This window comes from Vitis vinifera, chromosome 8, assembly GCF_030704535.1.
Source record: "Vitis vinifera cultivar Pinot Noir 40024 chromosome 8, ASM3070453v1".
Lineage (NCBI taxonomy): Eukaryota > Viridiplantae > Streptophyta > Magnoliopsida > Vitales > Vitaceae > Vitis > Vitis vinifera.
In genome coordinates this window covers 12,554,024-12,577,281 of record NC_081812.1, presented here as the reverse complement: position 1 = coordinate 12,577,281, position 23,258 = coordinate 12,554,024, and the positions used below count along the sequence as shown (strand labels likewise).

At 31.5% G+C, this 23,258-nt stretch overlaps 3 protein-coding genes across 3 annotated transcripts; 1 reads left to right on the top strand and 2 right to left on the bottom strand.

Moving 5' to 3' along the window:
* Nucleotides 1–6,980: 6,980 nt before the first annotated feature.
* Nucleotides 6,981–7,674, bottom strand: LOC109122994 (uncharacterized). Its single transcript, XM_059739357.1, has 4 exons — nucleotides 7,568–7,674; nucleotides 7,389–7,473; nucleotides 7,199–7,243; nucleotides 6,981–7,109 (listed from the first exon to the last, which is right to left on the bottom strand). Exons 1-4 carry the CDS (start codon nucleotides 7,672–7,674, stop codon nucleotides 6,981–6,983), a joined length of 366 nt encoding a protein of 121 aa, XP_059595340.1.
* LOC109122993 (uncharacterized) lies at nucleotides 7,675–8,247 on the bottom strand. The gene has a single exon (XM_019221526.1). The coding sequence runs from the start codon at nucleotides 8,245–8,247 to the stop codon at nucleotides 7,675–7,677; it is 573 nt and encodes a 190-aa protein (XP_019077071.1).
* Nucleotides 8,248–17,793: 9,546 nt separating this feature from the next.
* LOC100261951 (dihydrofolate reductase) lies at nucleotides 17,794–21,825 on the top strand. The gene is made up of 6 exons (XM_002283772.4): nucleotides 17,794–18,122; nucleotides 20,418–20,510; nucleotides 20,608–20,706; nucleotides 20,859–20,900; nucleotides 20,991–21,222; nucleotides 21,324–21,825. The coding sequence occupies exons 1-6, from the start codon at nucleotides 18,024–18,026 to the stop codon at nucleotides 21,542–21,544; spliced, it is 786 nt and encodes a 261-aa protein (XP_002283808.1). The 5' UTR covers nucleotides 17,794–18,023; the 3' UTR covers nucleotides 21,545–21,825.
* The last annotated feature ends 1,433 nt before the right edge of the window (nucleotides 21,826–23,258 follow it).

The window sequence follows — 23,258 nt, the reverse complement described above, 5'->3', positions numbered from 1 at the left end:
GTATATTACATAAATTTTTATAAAATTAAAAATATTTTATATTTAATTAATTTGAATTATATATATATATATATTTTCATAAATAAACCAAATATAAGAAAATAATTTTTTAACATTTTTTTTCTTTTTCTAATACTTTCTAAAAACAAAACAAAAACACAATTATAATATAAGACACGTATCAAATTCTAAGGTTTGAAATAGTAAGCATTAAGTTAATATTTAACAATAATTATAATCAAGGAAATAAAATAAAGAATGTAGCCAACACAAACATTTGATGAAGTGGAATAAAAGAAAAGGTAAGATATATGAATCTTTAATGAGGTGGGACGAATGGAAAGGTAACCTAAGTGAATTTAAGAGTTTCTTTGATGGGAAGGCATAAATAATAAATATTTGACTAAAATCTAAGATCCCGATCCTCACAACATATTTTATTTTTAAGAAAGTGATTGATACAACTTAATATTTATTATTTAATAATTTAAATTGATTTTAAGTTAAATTATATAATAATTTAAAGAGTTATTTAATAATAAATTAAATTATACTTATTATTTAAAAAATTATTATTAAGTTGATTTTCTCTTATAACGTGAGGGGTTGTTCTAATCATGATTTTAAATTTTAAATTTTAAAAAAGATAATCAAAATTACATCAATGAAATAAGTTTAATATTTATCAACCTAAAAATATAATTGAAGCATAATTGTTTTTTTGTTTAAAAAAATGGATCCAAACAATACCGAACATTATAAAATTTAAACATATTTTTTTTAATTTATTTTTCAAAAAATTCATTTTATGGATTAATTAGACCATCTTTTGATATAGCATTATGATTTTGCCTTTTGCTTGAAGCTCAATCTTAAGTTAATTAGAGCAATAATTTTGAAGGCACTTAATATTGATAATTTTTTATAAAATGTGAAATCAAATTTTGCCTGGATTAAAAAATAAAAATAAAAATCTGTGGGAAGCCATGTCATCTTTATTTTTGTAATTCATTTTTTAAATTAGTAAAATTATCCAAACATATATATATATATATATATATATATATATATATTTAATTGTAGATCGAAGAATTTTTTAAGTGATAGAAACCTCCCTTATCTTTTCATCCAAGCTTCAAAAATAAAGTATTAGTTTATAGAAGTATTTATGTTGAAGGGATAAAAATGTTTGAAAAATAAGAATTTAAAATTTGATAAATAATAATTTTATTTTAATTTAATATTTTTATTGGACACCGTGGATTATCATTCATATTGATATAAATCCCTAAAACACTCATTCAATTTCTTCTTAGAATTCTATTTTCTATGAGCATTTTTTTTTATTCTCTTCTTTTATTTTATAACACGTTATTAGCATCAAACTCTAACCAATAGCTTGAAATATCATTCAATATTTTTTTTTCAGATTTTTTACATTAAATATTACGAGAAGGTATGTCGTAATATAATTTTTTTATCATAAGTGATCATTATAATTATGTATTGTCTTATGTTATTCGATACCTAAATTTTAATTATCCATAGCTTGAAGCAATATAAACTAAATGTTAAAAATCATATAGCTGAAAATGTTATATTTATACATAGTCAAAAGTTATGTAATTGTTATTATTATTTATAACCAAACACTTTAAAAAATAAAAAATTATATTGGTATCTAATAAAAAATTTGTAATTATTGATATTTTAATTTTGTAATAATTATAAATTATATATAATTTTTTTTCATAAGTAGAAGACACGGAGACAATCTCTATTGATAATTATTTTATAGTTAGAAGCTATAGACACAATTTCTAATTCTTTTGTAAAACAAAAAGTCATATAAAACAAAATTTTTAATTAACAACTATGTAACTAGCAACTACACATACCATGTCTAATTTTGTTGTATAATTAAAAGTTATATCACAAGATAATTATCAATTGATTTATATTCTTATAACATTACTCAAATTTTGATTATTTTATAACCTAAAGCTATATATAAAAAGGTAAATAAATTAATAAATGTTAAAACCCTTTTAGTAAAAAATTATCTGAAAAAAATATTTTATTATAAATTTATCTTATATGTAGCTAGTAAAGGAATTTCTTATTCTTTTTCATTATTATGTTTCTTCATATACAATATTTATACATAGACTATAACAAATTCTTGAACAAAATATCAGTTTTGTGAGTTTATAATAGTCTTGAAGATTCTTTTGGTGCAATCGTTTCTTCTATTGGGGGTAATTTGTTGTGGCTTGAGGCTGTTGCATTATGGTGAGTATTATCCGCTAGAAGTTATATAATTATTAGTATCCATGACTACAAGTTATGAAAACGAAAAAATTAATATTCTTTGTACTATAAGAAGGATATATAAAAGCATTAATATATATATATTTTCTTATAGATAAAAGTTATAGAAAACAAAATTTATATAATCAAAAGTTATAAATAAAATATTTTATAGCATGAAGTTATGCAACCATTATTTTTACATTTTGTTGCAATTATGTAAAAATATTTTATAACATGAATATTAAGTATGTAGATAATATTTATATATTTTCAAAATATTACTATTTTTATATATCAAACCATACAAAATAAGTTGTTGATAATTTTTTGGGAAAGTTGTGTTTTCATGGGCTAATATGGTAATAATATTGTTTTTGGAACCCAGGTTTGTGAAATATGAAAAACATCTGTTAATGTGGAAACTTATATCAGATTCATGCACTCTGATCCGGCTGCGTTTTTTCTACCGAGCTTGCCCCTCCAGGTATCCACGTCAGTAGCCCATCTCAGCACGGGCTGAAACTGAACCGGTTTTCTTTTGCAAAATCAAACACAAAAAACACCCTAGGCGACTGACCGTTGTTCCTCCCTCTGTCTCATTTGGTACCCATTCCTCTCATCTTTCTACACTCTGTCACGGAGGCGAAGCAGAGGTTTCCACAAGAAAACCCTAGCGTTCAGCCGTTCTTTCTTCTCTCTCTCTCATTTTGGCAGTCATTCCTCTCATCTGTCTTCACTCCGTCACCGAGGTGAAGCAGAGAATCTTGTATATTTTTCAACAATTTCTCTCATTTAATTTTTGAAGCCTTTAATCCCAAACTCCAATCTAGTTTTCTATCTTCAGCCCCTTTTCCTCTCAAAGTCCTAACCATTTGGACCCGATCATCCCAATTTCGTCACCCCTTTGGATCGAAGAGGGTGTGAAAATTTGCAAAATTTCACACATTTGAAAGTATAAACCTTTACTTGAAAACCTGAATTGAAATTTTTGTTGCTTGTGGTAATTGTGAATAACCAAATGGAGCACTTCATTGAAACAAGGTCGAGTTAAGAAGACGGCTTGAGGAGGGTACGTGTTGATTGAAAATCTGGTTTAGGATAGCGAACCGGAATGGAAACAACAACTCTGATATATTGGGTTCATGAAGAAGAAATCTTGTGTTCTTCTCATTGGATCAGATTTTTCTGTAACCTTCACATCAAATGTGAAGGTAATTAATTTGTATTTTGGGTTGTTTTTTTAATATTTTTTTTGTTTAAAATGTAGCAAAAGAGTGATTTTCGAGTGGTTGTTGTATTTGCAATTTTTCCTCCATTGGTGAGGGCATAGGTTGAGGCGAATGTCGATTTTGGATCGCATGAGCGGTTGTTCGATCTCAATATTTTTGTGTATTGGAGACTCATGAAATGGAAAAATGTTGTTGACATATTTAGAAATTGGGTGGAAAACTTGTGTATTTATTCAGATTTTTAGACTGATGGTAATAATTGATGAATATAATTAGGCAAAATCATATATTGGTGAAAAACTTGATAATTCAATCATATATGTTGAGAATAAAAATAAAAATAAAAATAATAATAAAAATTAAAATGCATAAATTATGTGTTGGTTAGTAGAAATTGTTGGTAGTGTTTGTGAATTTGTAATGTTTGTTGGAATTTGTAATGTACATTTTTTGTCAATGAAGACAGAATTGTTTCATCGCATCAGGTACTACCTTAATGCAAAACATATACTACCTTAATGGTCTTGAGGTACTACATTAATGTACATCAGGTACTATCTTAGTGCATATTTGAGAAATGTTGTTGTTGTGTGACTTAAGACACAATTAGTTCATTTCATTACACATTGTAGCATGACATTGTTATGTTCTCATAGGATACTCCAACGGTGGCGTATGTAATCGTAACAAATTTCATGTACTACCTTAATGCACCTCAGGTACCACCTTAATGGTCCTGAGGTACTACATTAATGTACATCCAGTACTACTTTAATGCACCTGCGAGAAATGTAGCTCTTCTATGACTTCAGACACAATTAGTTCATTTCATTACCTATTGTAGCATGACGTTATTATGTTGTCATAGGCGACTCCATCGGTAGCTTATGTAATCATAAGAAATTTCAGGTATTACCTTATTGCACTTAAGGTACTACCGTAATGGTCTTCAAGTACTACATTAATGTACCTCAGGTACTACCTTAACGCACCTGCGAGAAATGTAGTTATTCTATGACTTCAGATTTTTATTAGTTCATTTCATTACCTATTGTAGCATGACGTTGTTATGTTGTCATAGGTGACTCCATCGACCTGATATAATCATAAGAAATTTCAGGTACTACCTTAATGCACATAAGGTACTACCTTAATGGTCTTCAGGTACTACCTTAATGTATCTCAGGTACTACCTTAACGCACCTACGAGAAATGTTGTCATTCTGTGGCTTCAGATTTTTATTAGTTAATTTCATTACCTATTGCAGCATGACATTGTTATGTTCTCATAGGTTACTCCAACGGTACCTTATGTAATCATAAGAAATTTCAGGTACTACCTTAATGCACATAAGGTACTATCTTAATGCACATAAGGTATTACCTTAATGTACCTCAGGTACTACCTTAACGCACCTGTGAGAAATGTAGTCATTCTATGACTTCAGATTTCATTAGTTAATTTCATTACCTATTGCAGCATGACATTGTTATGTTCTCATAGGTTACTCCAACAGTACCTTATGTAATCATAAGAAATTTCAGGTACTACCTTAATGCACATAAGGTACTACCTTAATGGTCTTCAGGTACTACCTTAATGTACCTCAGGTACTACCTTAACGCACCTGCGAGAAATGTAGCCATTCTGTGACTTCAGATTTTCATTAGTTAATTTCATTACCTATTGCAGCATGACACTACCTTAAACCATATTCGATAAATTTTGCTCTCCCGACAATTTTTCACTCTCAGTATTTATTTAATCATACTATTGTTTTCTCATTTTTCTGGTTATGTCAAGTTACGATGGTTTTGGTTGGATACGGAAGGTGATCATGCGAAGCAAATATTTATTGGTTTTCTACCACATTTATTTTTTCTATAACAACCTATACATGGTTTGAAGCACAAAATTAGCAAAATAAACAATCATTTAGGAACCCTGAGTAGCCCTTGCCAATGAGGATGCGCAATAGTCCTGAACCCTGGTAGATCAGGATTTGAAGGGCGTCATTGCAAACTATTGGTATACCAGCAAACTGTTTCTAATGTAGTAAATCAAACCAAACAAACCTCCCAACTTACCAATAGCATTAACAGAAGATGCTATGTAAAAGCTTACATAATAACTAAATATGAAAGGAAAGCCATCAAACAATTTACTAATGTGAGTATAGAAGGATAAACTGAAACTGCATCAGTGTATAAACAAATAGGTTCCAGTCTATGTTTGTTGTTCTCTTATGAAATTAGTACCATACCCCATAATAAACCTATCACTTTGGATCACATCTTACAATCACAGTTGTTGTCCAATCATTCGCCAATACAATACTGACCAACACCCTTAACTATAATAAAAGAACAAATACTGAGTGTTGTCCATGTTCCTATTCCCTTCCTTTACAATATTGAAGGAAAAATGAACAGCCCTATTACACTGCTGTTACTGCGTCCCATATGCTCCAACAGCAGCATTACCAGGTACTCTTCCTTTCCCTTACACGTTGGCCATTCTTGTACATAAAGTCCTCATATTCAGCATAACCCAACTGCCACTGTTACAATGGGATGTGGAATACTTCATTAGATACATCACATATAGAACATAAATAATGGTTTTACAATTGGAACAAATCACATCAGCACACAACATGATATGAATTAATAAATTTTGGACAAACTATAATCAACCCTTGGTCATTTTGGTACGTAGCAGCAGATAGGAAGAAACTTATCATGAACTATGAAGTCACAAATGACATGCGGCCATAATTGTATCTCTGACACTGTTGTGTTCATTGAGCACTAGTTGTAGCACTAGCTGGAGTCTGTACATGTTCATCTTGTCCTACGGAAATGGGAAAAAATTATTCCATGCAGTTGGGAAAAAAACAAAGAAAAACAGTCCAAGTTTAACGGTGTAAACCAACTCTAACCTCTGCCACTGAAGTAGTTAAGGTCGCCTCATTCCAAAATTCCATGAACTTTAGAACGAGGACACCACAATCGGACCTATAACACATCAGAAATGTGTTAGATGATAGAAATCTGATAAATCAAATTATTTAGAAATGTTTGTTTTCATTGGAATATCTTAATACTTTACCTATTCAGCTGTTGGAGAAGGTGTGGTTGGACATGCACAAAACTTGAGACATCCGCATCCATATGGATTCTATATGCATGCAGTGTTTTGTGGAGTGCCATTGATAATCGTCGCGTTGCAGCACTAATGTTGTTGCCCCGCCTTAGGGGCAATGACGAAAGTATCTTAACTCTTCCAGCTGCAAAATTAACAACATGCACGTGCCAGTGATTATTCTCGCAAACCGGGATGAACATCTGCATAACAATTCAAGAATTATTAGCTTTTATGTCATTACTTTATAGTCATTCCCAATACCCTTGCATTTATTACTATGGAATTGAACTTTAGCTATGTTCATTTATCATGTCACATGAACTAAGATCATGGCCCAATGTGTCAGGATCCAGATACATAGCGCATCTTTCCAGGATGACTTGCGTGGTTGCATTAGATTTGAGATTGCTCAGAACAACCTGTTCAAGGGTGAGGTGAATCAATACAAACATCAACATTTACTCTTCTAGTTTCAGACCAAGTGAATTTAGGATATTAGAGGGCTCACCGAGAACGAAGGCTCAAAAAAGTGTGCGCGAGCTGGTGGTGCTTGCTGTCCATTCATCATGCGAGAGACAATCGCAACAATCTGCCAAAGTTGTGTAAAATAACATATTTTACAACCTCCATCAACACTTTATCGATTCATATGACTTATTAATTGTGAATTTAGTAAGGCATAAGGATAAGTAACCTACCATTGAATTAACCCACCGCCCTGCATTTAGACAAGAAAGTTCCTCTTGTCTAATGTACATCTCATACATGTCGCACAAAATCTCACTACAATGACATGAAAGTACATTTTTCATGATGATGTAGAGTTATTGACCTATAAAATGATTATAAGAATGAGTTTTAGAAATCTTAAGTGTACCTAGGATCACCCATTTCAGCCAAAGCATAATCTGCTACTACCCGATCTGCATGAGGTATTTTTGGGAATTGTTTAACACATTGGGCAACAAACGGACAGATATGCATTTAGGGCAAAGGATTTTTGCAGGTTTTTTTGTTGTGGCCGGACATATGACAACGAGAGCAATAAACAGTTCGTTTATCTTGAAATTGAGACTCAATGCGTTTCTTCCTTGGCCTTTCGGGAGCGCGCTTTGTATGTGGAGGCTTTAGAGAGAAGAACACCTCCCCGGTGATAGATCGAACCAAACCATCATCGTCCACAGTAGGCATGTCATAGGTCTCTATGTCGGAGAAAGAGCCCCCATATATCAACTCTTGCATTAGGTATTTGTAGCAATCATCGACGAAATCAGTAACATTTTGACCAATGGAAATAATGACGGCTATGGCATGCTCACAAGGGATTCCCAACATTTGCCAACCCCTACAAGTGCATGTACGGTTCAGAATGTCTACATTCAACAAGGCTCTCCCGATACATACCCCAAATACTCCATTCTTGAACGGTGTGACTGGATACACCGCACCCTTTGCAATATTTTCCTGCACCTTAGCTTCAATTTTTGGCCCTATACACCCTTTCCAATTCTTGGACTCTTCTTGATGCTTTACAAGCATAGAAGCTAACTTGGACATGTACTCCAATAAAAAGTTACAAATAGAGTGATGTCTTTCAATCCGTAACCAAGCATTAAATGACTCAGCAAGGTTCGTAGTCATTTTATCCCATCTTTGTTTTGGGAATTTTGACATGGCCCAATGGTGCAGCGCATTTTCTTCAACCCATGTGGCTAAAGCCTCGTTGTATTTTTTTAGTTCTTATAATCATGTTCTAACCTTCCATACGCAATGCTATCTAGGAATTGCAATGCATTTTCTTTACCCTTGTTCCCTCGTGTGTTATGTTTGGACAAGAAACTACTAAAATTCTCCTTCAGGTGACGGTAGCAATAAGCATGGTTTTCAATGCCAAACACCTTAGGGACATTACGAAGCAAAGCAGGATGTCTATCTGAGATAATAATAACTTCCTTGTTTCTCACAACTATCTTCGGTTTTTCCAAGAACCATAACCAATCTTCATAATTTTCTGAGCTCATCACTCCAAAGACTAAGGGGAACATGGAGTCATTAGCATCGTAGGCGGTGGCTGAAAATAGAGCACCGCCATAAGACCCACTCATATGGACCGAATCAATTGCAATGATTAGTCAACACCCCCTTACAAACCCTTCGATAGATATTGAACGAGCAACAAAAAGCTTATCAAAATGGTCGTCATCGGAATAACTCAACTCAACACTCGATCCCGGATTTGTTGCAAGCATTATTTCACACATCCATGGCAACAATTTGTAATAATTCTTGGGTTGTCCATAAATGCGTTCCTTAGCCTTCTCCTTCATTTGCCATGCTTATAGGTAAGTTAACTGGATGCCATGTTGCCTTACAAAGTCCTTACAAATTTGGCGTGGTTGGTATTCAGGAGTAGATCGAATGACATCATCAATGACCAACGATGCACGAGTGGATCTCACTAAAGGCTGAGACAAGGCAACATCTTCCAAGCAATGGTTATGCACATTTCGGAATGTGTGTACTTGAACAATGTTTGAATCCCCTATTGCACGCGCAATGATTTTCCAAGGACAATTTTCAATTGTGCATACTACGGTCATGTGTTTTGGACTATTCCTTTTGTAAGAATATCGAAATTTTCCAGCCAAAGACATCAAATAGATTGCATCTCGAAACTCCGACGCATTTGGGAAGGTATGTCCACTACCTACAATTGAATGTTCGAACCGGCTTGGTTGAAGTTGAACGGTATTTGTCATTGCACATCTTTGGGAAAACCTAAATGACTGAATTGTGGGCGACTCATTAGAGATGTGTAATGGGGGCTCGCCAATAAAGGAAACATGAGCTGAGTTTGAAGCAACAATGGGGATTGGGCCACTGCAAAAAACATAAGGAAAGAATTTGATCCTCCATCAATCTTAGTGTGAAAAGCGATTATACAAAAGGGAACATTATTGTGGAAGGACATTAGGTACCTAGTAGGGCAAATGAGGTCATCACCACATTCAGTACACTGGGAGATGTAGACATGATAAAACACGTCATTAAATTTGAACATATTGACTATGTCGTCATCATTATGTAGTGGCAATAGACATGATAGGTCAAACTTGACTGTGAATTCCAATTTAATAGAATTAGAATCCAAGTTCAGTTCAACACATACTTTTGAAACGAATTCAAAATGTGAGATATTCTTGCTAACAACACTGCAATTGGTCCGACCTTCCTTATATTCAACGGACCCAACAACAGTCTTAACAAGCTCACCACCTTCATGAATGTAACAAAACATCTTCTCTTCCATTTCCTTATTGACATAAAGATTTGTTAAAAACAATACAACAACGAAAGATTGAGGAATTATGCATGTTGATTCCATAGACTTTAAGGTTCAAACATGCTAATTGGCTGATGCACACAATTAAGGTTAAAACATGCTAATTGGCCGATGCACACAAGTAGTGTGCAAGTCCAACTACGGTAGTACCTAAGGATATCTAACCTAGTACTTAAAGATTACTAAGGTTAGACCTAAGGTTAATTAAGATAGTGCCTATGGTACAGTCTCAAGTAAAGGTAAGGGGAACCAAATGAGTAGAGTAGTCAAACACATAATGTCATGATAGCTTGTATGTGGAAGTGAATACAATTTAATTTATGCATGACTTGAAAACAGCCTGTAGGTCCTATGTTTGACAAACTGAACCCCATTAGGTTAACAATAAAGACAACTTTTATTCACATATGAATTATTTGAATATTAAAAAATGAAGTTTCCAGTTGTCACACAGCTTGTACCCAAGGTTGGCTTAGGTAGTACCTGATGTTGACTAATGCAGTACATATAGTCGATTAAGGTCGTACATTCAAGAATAATGAGGTAGTACATAAGCTTAACTTACCAGTACAATAAGGTTAACCAACTTATCACCAAAACAAACAATATATAGATAAAAATGCATTTCATCCATTCTGACCAGCATTCCCTATTTTCTATTTATGTTATGAAGAGAATTAAACCAATGCATAGATACCAATAGTTCCTATATAGCCTTTCCTATTACCATCTTCTAAAACGGATCTATGAATCAATATCAATTACTAATCAACAAGAACATTAACATATAGTAACCATACATATGTTACTATATGTTTGAAGAAATGGGACGTGATTTGAAACTATACATATAAAACAAAAACAAAAAAACACAACGAAAACTTTAGCACCCATCAACCATCAATATCACAAAAACCCAAAAAACTGAGTAATTTGGAACAACTTTCCCATCTAAAAATCACCATTTCTTAAGAACTTTTTTCACTCTCAAAATGAAAACTTCATCCCGAAAAAATGTTCCCTTTTGGTCATCCACTGCATAGCTCAATCCAAAAACACAATCCAATAAATGGGTTTCACTAAAAATGCATTGTTTCCCAATACCCAAAAACACCACTGGGAAAAAAAAAAATTCATTTTTCGTTAATCAATTCAAAGTATGTTTTTTTCAGTTCTAAACCAAAACCAAAACAAATGCCTTTTTCAACGAAACAATTCCCAACCCATATTCTTGCCTTCACTTTATATCAAAACAACAGAGTTGCGATAATTTGTCAATCCAAATAAAACAGTACAAAATCAGATTTGAAAAAGACGATGATGATTCATTACCAACAGATTTAAAATTTCAGTACCAACTCCTAAATTCCAACATTTGAGCCACGCCTGGTTCAGAAAAAACCCACACAAACAGCAGATTTTCATGAATGAGAATGCGAATACAAAACACAGAACGAATGGCTTACCTTGACAGAGAAAATCTAAGATGTGACAAATCGGATTAAGGCCTTCTCAACTGAAATCTGCTTCGCCTCGGTGACGGAGTGAAGAAATATGAGAGGAATGGGTATCAAATAAGAGAGAGGGAAGAAAGAACCCTCGGCTACACTATTTTTATAGGATTTTCTGCTTCGCCTTGGTGACCGAGTGAAGACAGATGAGAGGAATGGGTGCCAAAATGAGAGAGAGGGAAGAAAGAACGGTCGATCGGCTAGGGTTTTCTTGTGGGAACCTCTGCTTCGCCTTGGTGACGGACTACAGAAAGATGAGAGGAATAGGTACCAAATGAGAAAAAATGAGGATGAACGGTCGGTCGCCCAGGGTGTTTTTGTGGGAAGCTCAATATTTGATTTTGCACAAGACAACCGGTTCAGTTTCAGCCCGTGCTAAGATGGGCCACTGACCTGGATACCTGGAGGGGCAATTTCGGTAGAAAAAATACAATCGGCTCAGAGTGCATGAAACTGATATAAGTTTCCACATTACTAGATGTTTTTCATATTTCACAAACTTGGGTTCCAAAAACAATATTATTACCATATTGGCCCATGAAAACACAACTTTCCCTAATTTTTTTGAACTCTTATCACTAGAATTGGAATTTTGGGTTGTATGAAGATATGATTTTTATATTTAATATTTTTTGTGCTAGAGGTGAGATTTTAAAACACTTTATATTCTAGTTATTTAATACACAAGAATTTTTCTATATGATAAAACAATTGAGATTAATTTTAATCTTTGCTCTAGAGTGATATATGATACTAAAATATGTTTGCTATTCATATAAAAAGTTAGATTTTTGGATCATATATATACTAATATTTTGGAAATTTTGGATATACAATTTTGGTTTTTAAATATGCTAAGAAGCATATATAAGAATTCCTCTAATGCCAAAAAAAAAAAAAAAAAAGTTCAACTTTATGAGTTGAGAATTTAATACTAAAATTATGTGTTGAAAATATTGATGAAAATTATATGAGAAAATTAGTGTTCCTAACACATCATTTATTATGATGCAATTTTTATTTTTAATTTTTTATGGTGCTTATTTATTAAGAATAGAAATAAATATTATATTTTTGTATAGAGAGATTTTAAAATTTAGTTCCTTTAGGACACATATTACCATATTTGTTTTTCCTTATTTTAATCTTGAAATACTTATTTGATTATGGAATACTTCTTAGTTTCTTATACACAACTTATTAAGTTGGGTCATCATCGGCGACTAGTGTTTTTTCTATTGATTTTAACTTTCTCTTTCTATAATAAGATTCCTTCAACCCCATAAGGTCTTTATGACATGTTTTATGGGTTGTCTGGTTAATTGTATAACATTGATAATAAATGATATTAATACTATACCAAGTAATAAAAACCTAATTAAATGCTCCAAAAGAACTCACATTATATTACTAGTAGCATTTAATTCCATGTGAATGATACCTTTGTACTATGCTAGATCCAAAATAATCTTGCAAGACTAACGTCGTTCTCCCAAGATAAACATTGATACATCAACTCATAGCAAAGTCACATGGACATACATTATTATCAAAAGTTTTCACTTTGTGGCTATGTTATTTATACGTACAACATGTTGTAGAAATTATTATGAGATAACTTTCTCGCTGTCAGGAGGAGGAAAGCCAGTTCTAGAAGAACATTGTGAAATTATTTTGGAATGCATCGATATTGTCTCATCTTGAACCTTATATTAATCAATGTGAAATGGAAGTTCAAAAGACTATTCATTTGTAAAGACAAACAAATCAATTACTAAATGCATTCACTAACACAGAAAAAGTGACAAAGTTATATATACCGATTATGAATACCTCATTACATATTAATATCCCTAAAGGATAATTAACTAATAAGTTTAAGAGATACTTAAACCGTGATAGACTTATAAGCTCAAAAGATTCAATTTTTCATAAGAAGAAAACACATAAAAACTTGGTACTTTGAAATAAGTCACAAGATGATTAATCAATCTTTAAAAGCCCTTAAAGAGGCACATATTGAACAAATAATCTTTGAAGAAGTACATATTAACCAAATAGTCATCGAAGGGGCATATATTAAACAAATAACTCTTAAAGAGGCATGAATTGAACAAATAACTCCTAAAGATGTACAAATTGAATAACGATTCATATTCTTTTTTAGATAGCCTTTATACCAAAAGGAATGATGGAAATGAGAAATATTTGAACTTATAGTCCAACATTAAAATATTTCAAGCTTATTGAAGATAAATAGACTTGACACACACAAATATACATACACACACATATATATAATCAAATAACTATTTTTAACCAATAATTCAAGAAAAAAAGGGAAAAAACCTAGGAAAAAAAAAATTAGAACTTTAGGGCCTGTTTGTTTAATGTTTTCAAGAACTGTTTTCTGTTCTTGAAAACAAAAAACACCAAAAACTCGTTTGGTTGAGAGAGTCATTTTTGTTTTTGTTGTTCCCCGTGTTCTCAAAATGACACTGTTTAGAGAACAACAAAATGTTGTTTTCCCCGTTTTTTTACTGTTCAAAGAACAAAATTAAACCAAAAAAAACAATCTGTTTCCCGTGTTTTTTTTTTCTTCCCGTTTTCATCTCTAGCACAATCGCTCGCCTCTTCTTGATTTTTCCCATTTCTCAGTTTTGATTCAAGGTTCGTGAAATTTAAATCCAATGGCACAATAGCAAAGAGACCCTAAAACGGATCCAGAAAACGCAGGGAGCAAAAGAAAATCCATTTTTTTGGTTTTCCTTGGGGTTTTTGCTTGGATTTTCTCGGAAATCAAACGAGGATGAATTTTCCCGGAAATCAAATGGGGGATGGATTTTCTTGGGAATCAAACGGGTTGCAGGGTTTTTGCTTGGATTTTCTCGGAAATCAAACGAGGATGAATTTTCCCGGAAATCAAATGGGGGATGGATTTTCTTGGGAATCAAACGGGTTGCAGGGTTTTTCTTGGATTTTCTCGGAAATCAAACGAGGATGAATTTTCCCGGAAATCGAATGGGGGATGGATTTTCTTGGGAATCAAACGGGGGTTGCAAAAATAATAATAATAATAATAACATGATTAGATTAGTACCTACGAGGATTGAGAGTGGCAGAGGAAAATAGGGCCTTTTAGGGATTCTCTCGGCTCGAGGGCAACTTCAGAAAAGGGCTTCTTGATGCCCGATGAGAGAAGTGGGTGGAGAAAGGGTTCGCATTTTGAATTTTAGAATTAGAAGAGATAAAAAAAAAATTAACAAATCATGAGAACAATTTTATCTCAACTTAATAAAATATGCTATAATTTTTAATAAAGTTAAAAATTAAATAAAAAAATATTTTTATTTTTAAATTAATAAAATAAATAAATTTTTTAATTTAAATGAACTATATATCTAAAAATTATTTATAAATTTATAATATAAAATTACTTGAAGAAAATATTTTATTAATTAGAAAAGAAAAAAAAACATCTTTCAAACGTATTTTTTGTTATATTTGTTCTAAATTTTTTTTTTTTATTAACTCAACCAAACATGTTTTTTTGTTTTTGAAAACAAAAACTGTTTTTCAAAATTCAGTTCCCAAACACAATTTTTTTTTTAAAAACACCAAAAACTGTTCTTAAAAATTGTTCTCAAAAACTGTTTTCCAGAACAATTTTCAAAAACAGCAACCAAACAGGCCCTTACTTTTTGTTTTGGGATCCTTCTATTTAAAATAAAAAAAACATCTATTTTTAAATGGAGATAGTGAATATTGTTAGGATTATATCTATATTAATCTAAGATAATCACCTAGAATGAGTGCATAAGGTAATGGTCACTTTTTGTAAATTTAACAATTTTAGAATACAAGCGATGTAAACTATAATACACTAAAAATCAATATAAGAGCAACTGTAAATAAATAAAGAGATTAGGGAAGAAAGAAATGCAAATTAAAGATTTATAGGATTTAGCCCAATCCTAGTCTACATCCACTCTTCTCTAATTTCAGTATTAAGTTTGACAATTCACTATACTAAAATTTTCATACTAAGGCTTCCAAACTAAGCCTTCAAGCTTTTTATTTGGATTAACTAGCTTCATTGGCCACTTACAATTTTCTTCAAGAGATACCTTAGTCCTAAACTCCTCAAGCAATAACCCACATTTAGGTCTACCTCACAAGTTATACAAGAAAATTTTGATAAGAATAAAATTCCTAATTTATAATTTTGGCATAATGGAATACAAGAAACTATGGTTAAATGGTATACTAAGATGAAATGCAAGTTTGAAAGCAAAACACTCTAAAAACACTCCTCTAGGCTCAAATAATATTCAAGAATAATATAGAACTTGTTCCTCATCAATATAAGAAGTTTGAAACCTTTAAGTAGAAGTTAGAAACCCAAACTAGTTGTTAGGCATAGTTTCAGTCAACCGGTTGGTCATTGGATGGCAAAAGGTGTAGAGAGTAATCATTCAATTATAGGAGCTCAACTTATTGATCACTAATTTGAGGTTACACCACACCTGGTTGAGATAAACTTATGTCACTTTGAAAATTTTTCTAAATCGATCGGACTCTTGGTTCAATTGGTTGGCCTATTGATCAACCACTAGTTAAATAAATATAAAAATAAAAAAAAAATGATGCACAAATGGCCTTTTATGACTTGGATTATTTCAGTATGGAAACTTAAGATTAGAAAATGCTTTTAAAGATGAAATGCATGTCAAAACATTGGTTTTTATTGAAACAATCAATCTCAATTTTTACTAAGATCATTCAAAGATGCATAAATGTACTCTATAGTTTTTGCAACTTTTGCATCTTTAACATAAAGTCCTTAAAAAAACCCAACTATATAACTTCTTGTCATTTTAAATACCTTTTTAATTATGAATAGTACTAAACAAAGGTGGTTTTCATGTAGAAAGATTCTTTATACAATTTAAAAAATAAAAATAAAACTCATTTAAACATTTGAATGATTTTAGGTGCTTAAAAAAATTGTAATACAATATGAACCTAATGTACTTACAACCTTACAAAAAAATCTTAATTCTTTTTCTCTTTGAGGTTTTCTCTTTTTTCTTAATCTTTTTTTTTTACTTGATTTAATTTTTAGATTCCTAACTTAAAAATCTTCTTGTCTAAACATATGTAAGATAAACTATTAATTCTGAATCTTATTTTTCTATCATTAAAATTGAAATTAACTAAACGTTGGTTTCACAAATATAATTTGTAATATCATAATTTGGTCTTATTAATAAAAGAAAATTTGGCTTATTCATTTCAAAATGTTGTCGATTGTTAATAAAATTTGTGACCCAAATAAGATATATTCCAAAACCTAAAAAATGAAAAAGAAAACATTTACAATCTCCTCCTTAAAGAATTTGCAGGGTCATGGATAATTATTTTATATCAATACCCAAGTGTTGACTTAAAAAGATTTGGAGCAGAGATTTTTCATGCAGGAAAAGAATTTTAACATTCTTAAAAAATTATTGGATTCAAAATATTACACAAATTCAAAAAAATAAAGTTAAAATATAAAATAAAAGTTTAAAAGGGGATTTAAAAAAATAAAATTAAATATGACATCTTCTTAAAAAAAAATACATAGGTTATATTTGGTTTTAAAAAAGTATTGAGTAGAGAAAAAAAAATTAAGGAAAATGATTTTCTCGTATTTGATTTCATAAAGAAAAATTAAATATAATTAAAATTAGTTAAAATTTAATCATTTTTAAATTATTTAATCTTTATGTTAAAAAAACTAAGTAAAATAAGTTTTGATGAAATGTATAAACATAATTTATTAATTTTAAATTAATTTTTAATTTTTCTATGTTTTTTTTTCCATTTACCTTTCCTTTTATGTTTTCTTTTCTTCATATTTTCCTTCAACCTTTCAGTCAACCAAACATGTCCATAATAAAAATGAGTTCCGAGAAGAGTAAATTCATTAGTAAATCTACAACGCTAAAATTTATTTGAATATTTTAAGAACTCAACTTAAAATATATATATATATATATTAAAATATGAGAATTAAAAATTATTTCAAAATTTAAGAGAATTTGAAATGAATCAAATAAAAATTGTTTTTTAAAGACACGATTTCAATTTAAATTCTGAAGGGTTTTTTTAAAAAATAAAAATAAATAAACAACTCTAAACTTTAAAACTTATATTAAAATTATATTTTTCAATTATTTTAATACAAAAATCCACCCACCTACCCACCCAGAAGGAGACCATGGCGAGCTGAGAGCAACCAAAACAAAATGCACGTGGAAACCGATCAAACCAACTCCCCAAAAGGCCAAAAGCCATGGTAGTTGGGGATCCTGAAGAGCAGCCAGAAGTGACTCTGTAAGAGGGTAGTTGGGGGTTCGTCCATAAATTCTCAAGAGAAGAGAGGGAGTCTGGTGTTTGATTCGAGAGGCATAATATTTGACAAACACACAGAGATGAAGATACTGTGCCTCCATGGCTTCCGAACCAGTGGGAGTTTCCTCCATAAGCAAATCAGCAAGTGGGATCCTTCGATTTTCGCTCAATTTCAAATGGTATCTTCTCTTTTGATCTCTTCCATCTTTCTTGCTTTTCACACCATCCCACTTGCCCTTTGCTTTCTCACAACTCTTTTATGCCTTGATCAATTCTCCCTTGTGGGACTCAGGATCTCTCATTAGATTTCCTCTGTTTTTATTTACCCATGAATGTGCTGTTGCCATGTTGCTCAAATTATTAGAAATTTTTGGATAATAACTCTTTTCTCATGGAGTCTGTAATAAAAATAATAATCCTTTTTTTTAAAAAAAAAAGAAAAATATTTGCAAATCTTTAAAAATATTCGCCAAATGAATGTTTTCCTATCACAAAAGCGTCCATATATATTATTATTATTATTTTAAGTGGATGCTTTTAAGGCTAAAAGCTTAATCATAAACTATGATTTTAAGTATAAAGTTAAAATCATAATTATTGATATTGTTCAGGCAAAGATAATATGTGAGTGCCTGGTAAAAAAAAAAATGTTAATTTGATGAATATTTTGGAAAAGAGCATAGATTTAGAATTTTTTCTAAAAAAAAAATTATTTTTATATCAAGGCTTCTTTTATGAATAATTATTTAATAGGTATTGTAAAGTGAAATTTAATTATTAATGGTTTAAAATGACTTTTAGTCTGAATTTATTGATATGTATTAAGGTTATTTAGTAAAATTTATTTATTTTAAAAAAATTAATAAATAAGGATAGACAAAAGAGCTCTTGAAAAATCAATAGCTTTCATCCATAAGGACATGGAATTATTTTATATACTTAAAAAATAATTTCCTTCTATTCATAATTTCAAGTTCATTTTGATTCTATTAACTCTCTAATTTTTTTTAACAAATTTTAATTATGAAATCATGCAATTAATTTCACTGTAACACCTCATGGATTTTTTTTTAACATACTTTAATTTCCATCAAATAAATAATAAAATATTTAAACTACCAAACATTTTTATAATTTATAAGAATTTTAAATTTTAAATTTTGAATTTTTGAATTTTTTATTTACTTTTAAATTGAGAATAACATTTTTTCAATTATTTAATGCATAATTAAGTACAACTATCTTAGTATTAGTATCACATTTGTTTCATTAATAGATAAGAAAACTATTATCTAATCATAAATGGTCACAACTTCTAAACATTCTTATCATTAGTTTCCATTCCATAGTAGTATGATCTTATCTTTTATATCTTAAATTTTTTTCTAATACATTCAATTTTATTATCAAGATTTTAAGTTTGATACAATATCAATTTTGTACTATGAAAATTTCTAATTTCGTACGTACTAATGTGATAATGCTACCACAAGTTTATGCTCCTAAATCATGCTTTATAAAAAAATATATATATATAAAAAGTTTGGGGCTTGTTGGCAATTGTTTTCAAGAACAATTTTCTGTTTTTCAAAATAAAAAACCAGAAAAACATGTTTGATAATTAAAACATGTTTTCTTGTTCTCAAAAATAGAAAATAAGATGTTTTTAAATAATACATTTTAATTATTTTCTTTTGTTTTTACTTGCCTTTTAAGAATTATATTAAAAAAATAATTATATAAATATATAAAATGATTAAAAGTAAAACAATAAACATAAAAAATATATTTTTAAAACATATTTAAAAATATTAAAAATAAGTTAAAAACATTTTAAATTTTCAAATAGATTTTTATTTTATAAAATATTATAAAATAATTTTCAAAAACCATTCTCAAAAACTGTTTTTAAAAATTATTACTAAATAGACCCTTCAATTTTTTAAAAATAGATCAAATCATAGCCTCTTAAAAGATCCGAGCATCATTAAAAATAATTAATTAATTTTTTTTAATTGCTCTTTGAATTATGTATCCAATAAACCTTAAAAAAAATGAAATGAATTATTTATTTGATCTTATATATATAAACAACAACAACGACTTGAGATATAAGACTTCGGCATTGGACGACGGAAGGTTGACAGTCCATTCAAACCACTAGGGATGTAGCTCCAAAAAGGCTGACTTGGAAATTTTCAAACTTGTACCAAACCCAAATTTGTTACGTAGTCTAAAGTTTGTTTGGGCTCCTATTTCTATTTTTGAAATATTTGTAACAAACATTGAATTGTTTTAACAAAATATTTGGTGGGTTGCCTTCTTTTTTTTCTTCTTTGGACTGACACATTGGTAGGCCCTCAAGTGATTAGCATCATGAATAATAGAAAAACATTATTGTGCCAAGATTTGCACATATGCTGGGGAGAAAAGATGGCATATCAATTGAAGTATTATCCACCTCTGTGTTGTAGGAGTTCCCAGATGGCATGTTTCCAGCAGGAGGCAAATCAGACATAGAGGGCATTTTTCCACCACCTTACTTTGAGTGGTTCCAATTCAACAAGGTTTTTCTTCTTTTTCAATTTTTTTTTTTTCCCTTTCTACAACACACAACACTGCAGTTTTGTGGAATTAATGCCATAATATCACATTTTTTACCAGGAGTTTACAGAATACACAAACTTGGAAGAATGCATAGCTTACTTGTGTGAATACATCACCACCAAAGGCCCTTTTGATGGTTTGCTTGGATTCTCTCAGGTATCCCATCTTTACTTTTCTTTCTTTTTCTTCATTGAAAATGTACAAGAGGAATAAAACACAATGCCACTCTTTTCAAATCCACCCTTCAGACCATTCATATATTGGCATGTCTCCTTCATCTAAAATGACTAATCTGTTGTTTTATCCAGGGAGCAACACTATCAGCTCTTTTACTGGGCTACCAGGCACAGGTAAGCTGTCCCTCTCTCTCTCTACTTGTGTAATGAGTACAGACATATACAATACAAGGTGATTGAGGATAGTAAATGTGGTGAAAACAGGGGAAGGTGTTGAAGGAGCACCCACCCATGAAGTTGTTTGTATCAATTTCAGGGTCCAAGTTCAGAGATCCCAGCATATGTGATGTTGCCTATAAGGACCCCATCAAGGTCAGATCAGTCCACTTCATTGGAGCCAAGGACTGGTTGAGATTGCCTTCTGAGGACCTCGCCACTGCCTTTGACAACCCTCTTATCATAAGGCACCCTCAAGGCCACACCGTCCCCAGATTAGGTGAGTCTTTCCTCATTCCCAACCCCTAAGGAAGTTTTCAAGTGTTTAAAGCAATGATTATATCTTTGGCTACCTATTTCATTGTTGTGTGTGACAAACAGATGAGGCAGCAACTGAGCAATTAAGAAGCTGGACCACGGAAATCCTCCTCCATCAAAGCAATAACGCTTCAGTTAACAAACATAATTTGGAGAATGGAGAAGTGAAAGCAGAGGAGCACAAGGGTAAGGTAGAAGAAGCATGTAAGACCCAAACACCAGAGGGTGTAATTGAGAAAAAGATGGAGAATGGAGCTGGGGGGTTAGAGGCAACACAAGCCTGAAGCAATCAGGTGGGGATATAGATAAAGGTAGCCCTCCACTCCGGACCATGCTTTTAAAGAAATTTTGGAGTGTGAGTGAGTGAAATAATGTTTGCCTATTCTTATCATAGTTTTCCTATGTAGAACACCCTGGGTGCTGAAGGAAAATTAGTGCTCCCCCTGGATTAACTTCTGGTTTTTCTTCTTTTGATTTGTAATATGTTTCACCTTTATTTATGGGACTCGTCATTGCTTTGCCCCTACCATGTCTGTGGAATGATCTTAAGCTCTTCTATTCTGAAGTTTTTCCTCCCTCAGAAGACATTTTATCTGAAAAAAAACGCAGACAAATAAAATTATCCCAACCCTATGATCCTTGCACCTAAGCAATAAACAAGGCAGGTGACATACTTTACACCCTTCTTTTACTAGAAGCTCCTGGATTTCTTCCCCTTCCAGTAACCAGGGGCAGAAAATGGTCAAGAAAAATGACGTAGGTAGAATCACTATAGCAATTGGGTTCTGAAAAAAAGTTTGGGGAACATTGGAGAGAGTAATGTCTGCAGGATTACAATTCCCACAGCTTCAATCAGGTTGAAGACTAACCTAGTACTGCCCAGAGGGTCTCTTTAAGCGAGTGACATGAGCTAAAGTAGTGTTGCACCAGTCCAGGTTGGCGTAGAAGTCTGTTTCTATTTAAACGAGTTCATACAGCAATGGAGCTGAGTTGATTCAGGTGCGGTAAACTAGAGTAAGAAGGATTACAAGGGATGTATACATCCAGAACCAGATTGACAAATCAGGTTCACAGTGGGATGCCAGTGCCGCTTAAAAAGTTTTGTAATCTTGTGTTAGAGGGCTCGTACCCAATTTTTCTATTTTACACTATATTAAACAAACACACATCTGATGTTTGCTCTCTCTACTTGGAAGGCTTTCTACCTGACGGCTACAAACAAAACTAATGGCAGAAAAAAGTTCCCACACTAGGTTGAATTCGAGGCACACCCATCACTGCTCAAACTGTGCTTGTTCCACTTAAAGACATCTCTCCCAAGTCGACTCAAAACTTAGACCATCTTGGACAAAGACATTAAGAGTTTCAAGGGAAAAATCACTTTCATAAATTTTTTTCATTGTAACTATGCACTCAAACGGTTGCAATTAGTTCAATTTTTTATCGTTCACTTGTAAATTTGTGACTAGGCCCTAGAATAACTAGCATGATTATAATCATTAGAAGAAATATTGTATTGCATAAAAAGATTTGGTAAATAATTCCTCTAAATCTATATCACCAATAGACATAACATTTTGAATCTTCAAACATAAAGAAATATATCATATTAGCACAAAATTACAAATATACATATTGGGCTCTTTTTGGACCCAACCAATCATTTGTATGGCCCAAATATGTACCTAACCATACCCTAAGTCTAAAAGCTTGGCCCAAGATTATCTTTTGGTCAAGTTGCTTTCAAGCTGATTTCTTTTTTATTGTACATTTTTTGTACCTCTAATCCTGTCTCTGGCATGATCTGACCCAGTAAATAAACACCATTACCAACATTTTTTCTGCTCACCCTTCTACTTGGTTCAGTATCAGCTTTCTGACTAATTTAAGGACCATTAGATAGTCCTAATGGTCTCAGCTGTATCAAAACTTCTCAATGGGAAAAAATACACACACACAAAAGAACAAAAAAACACCATGGATTCTATAGTTTTGAAA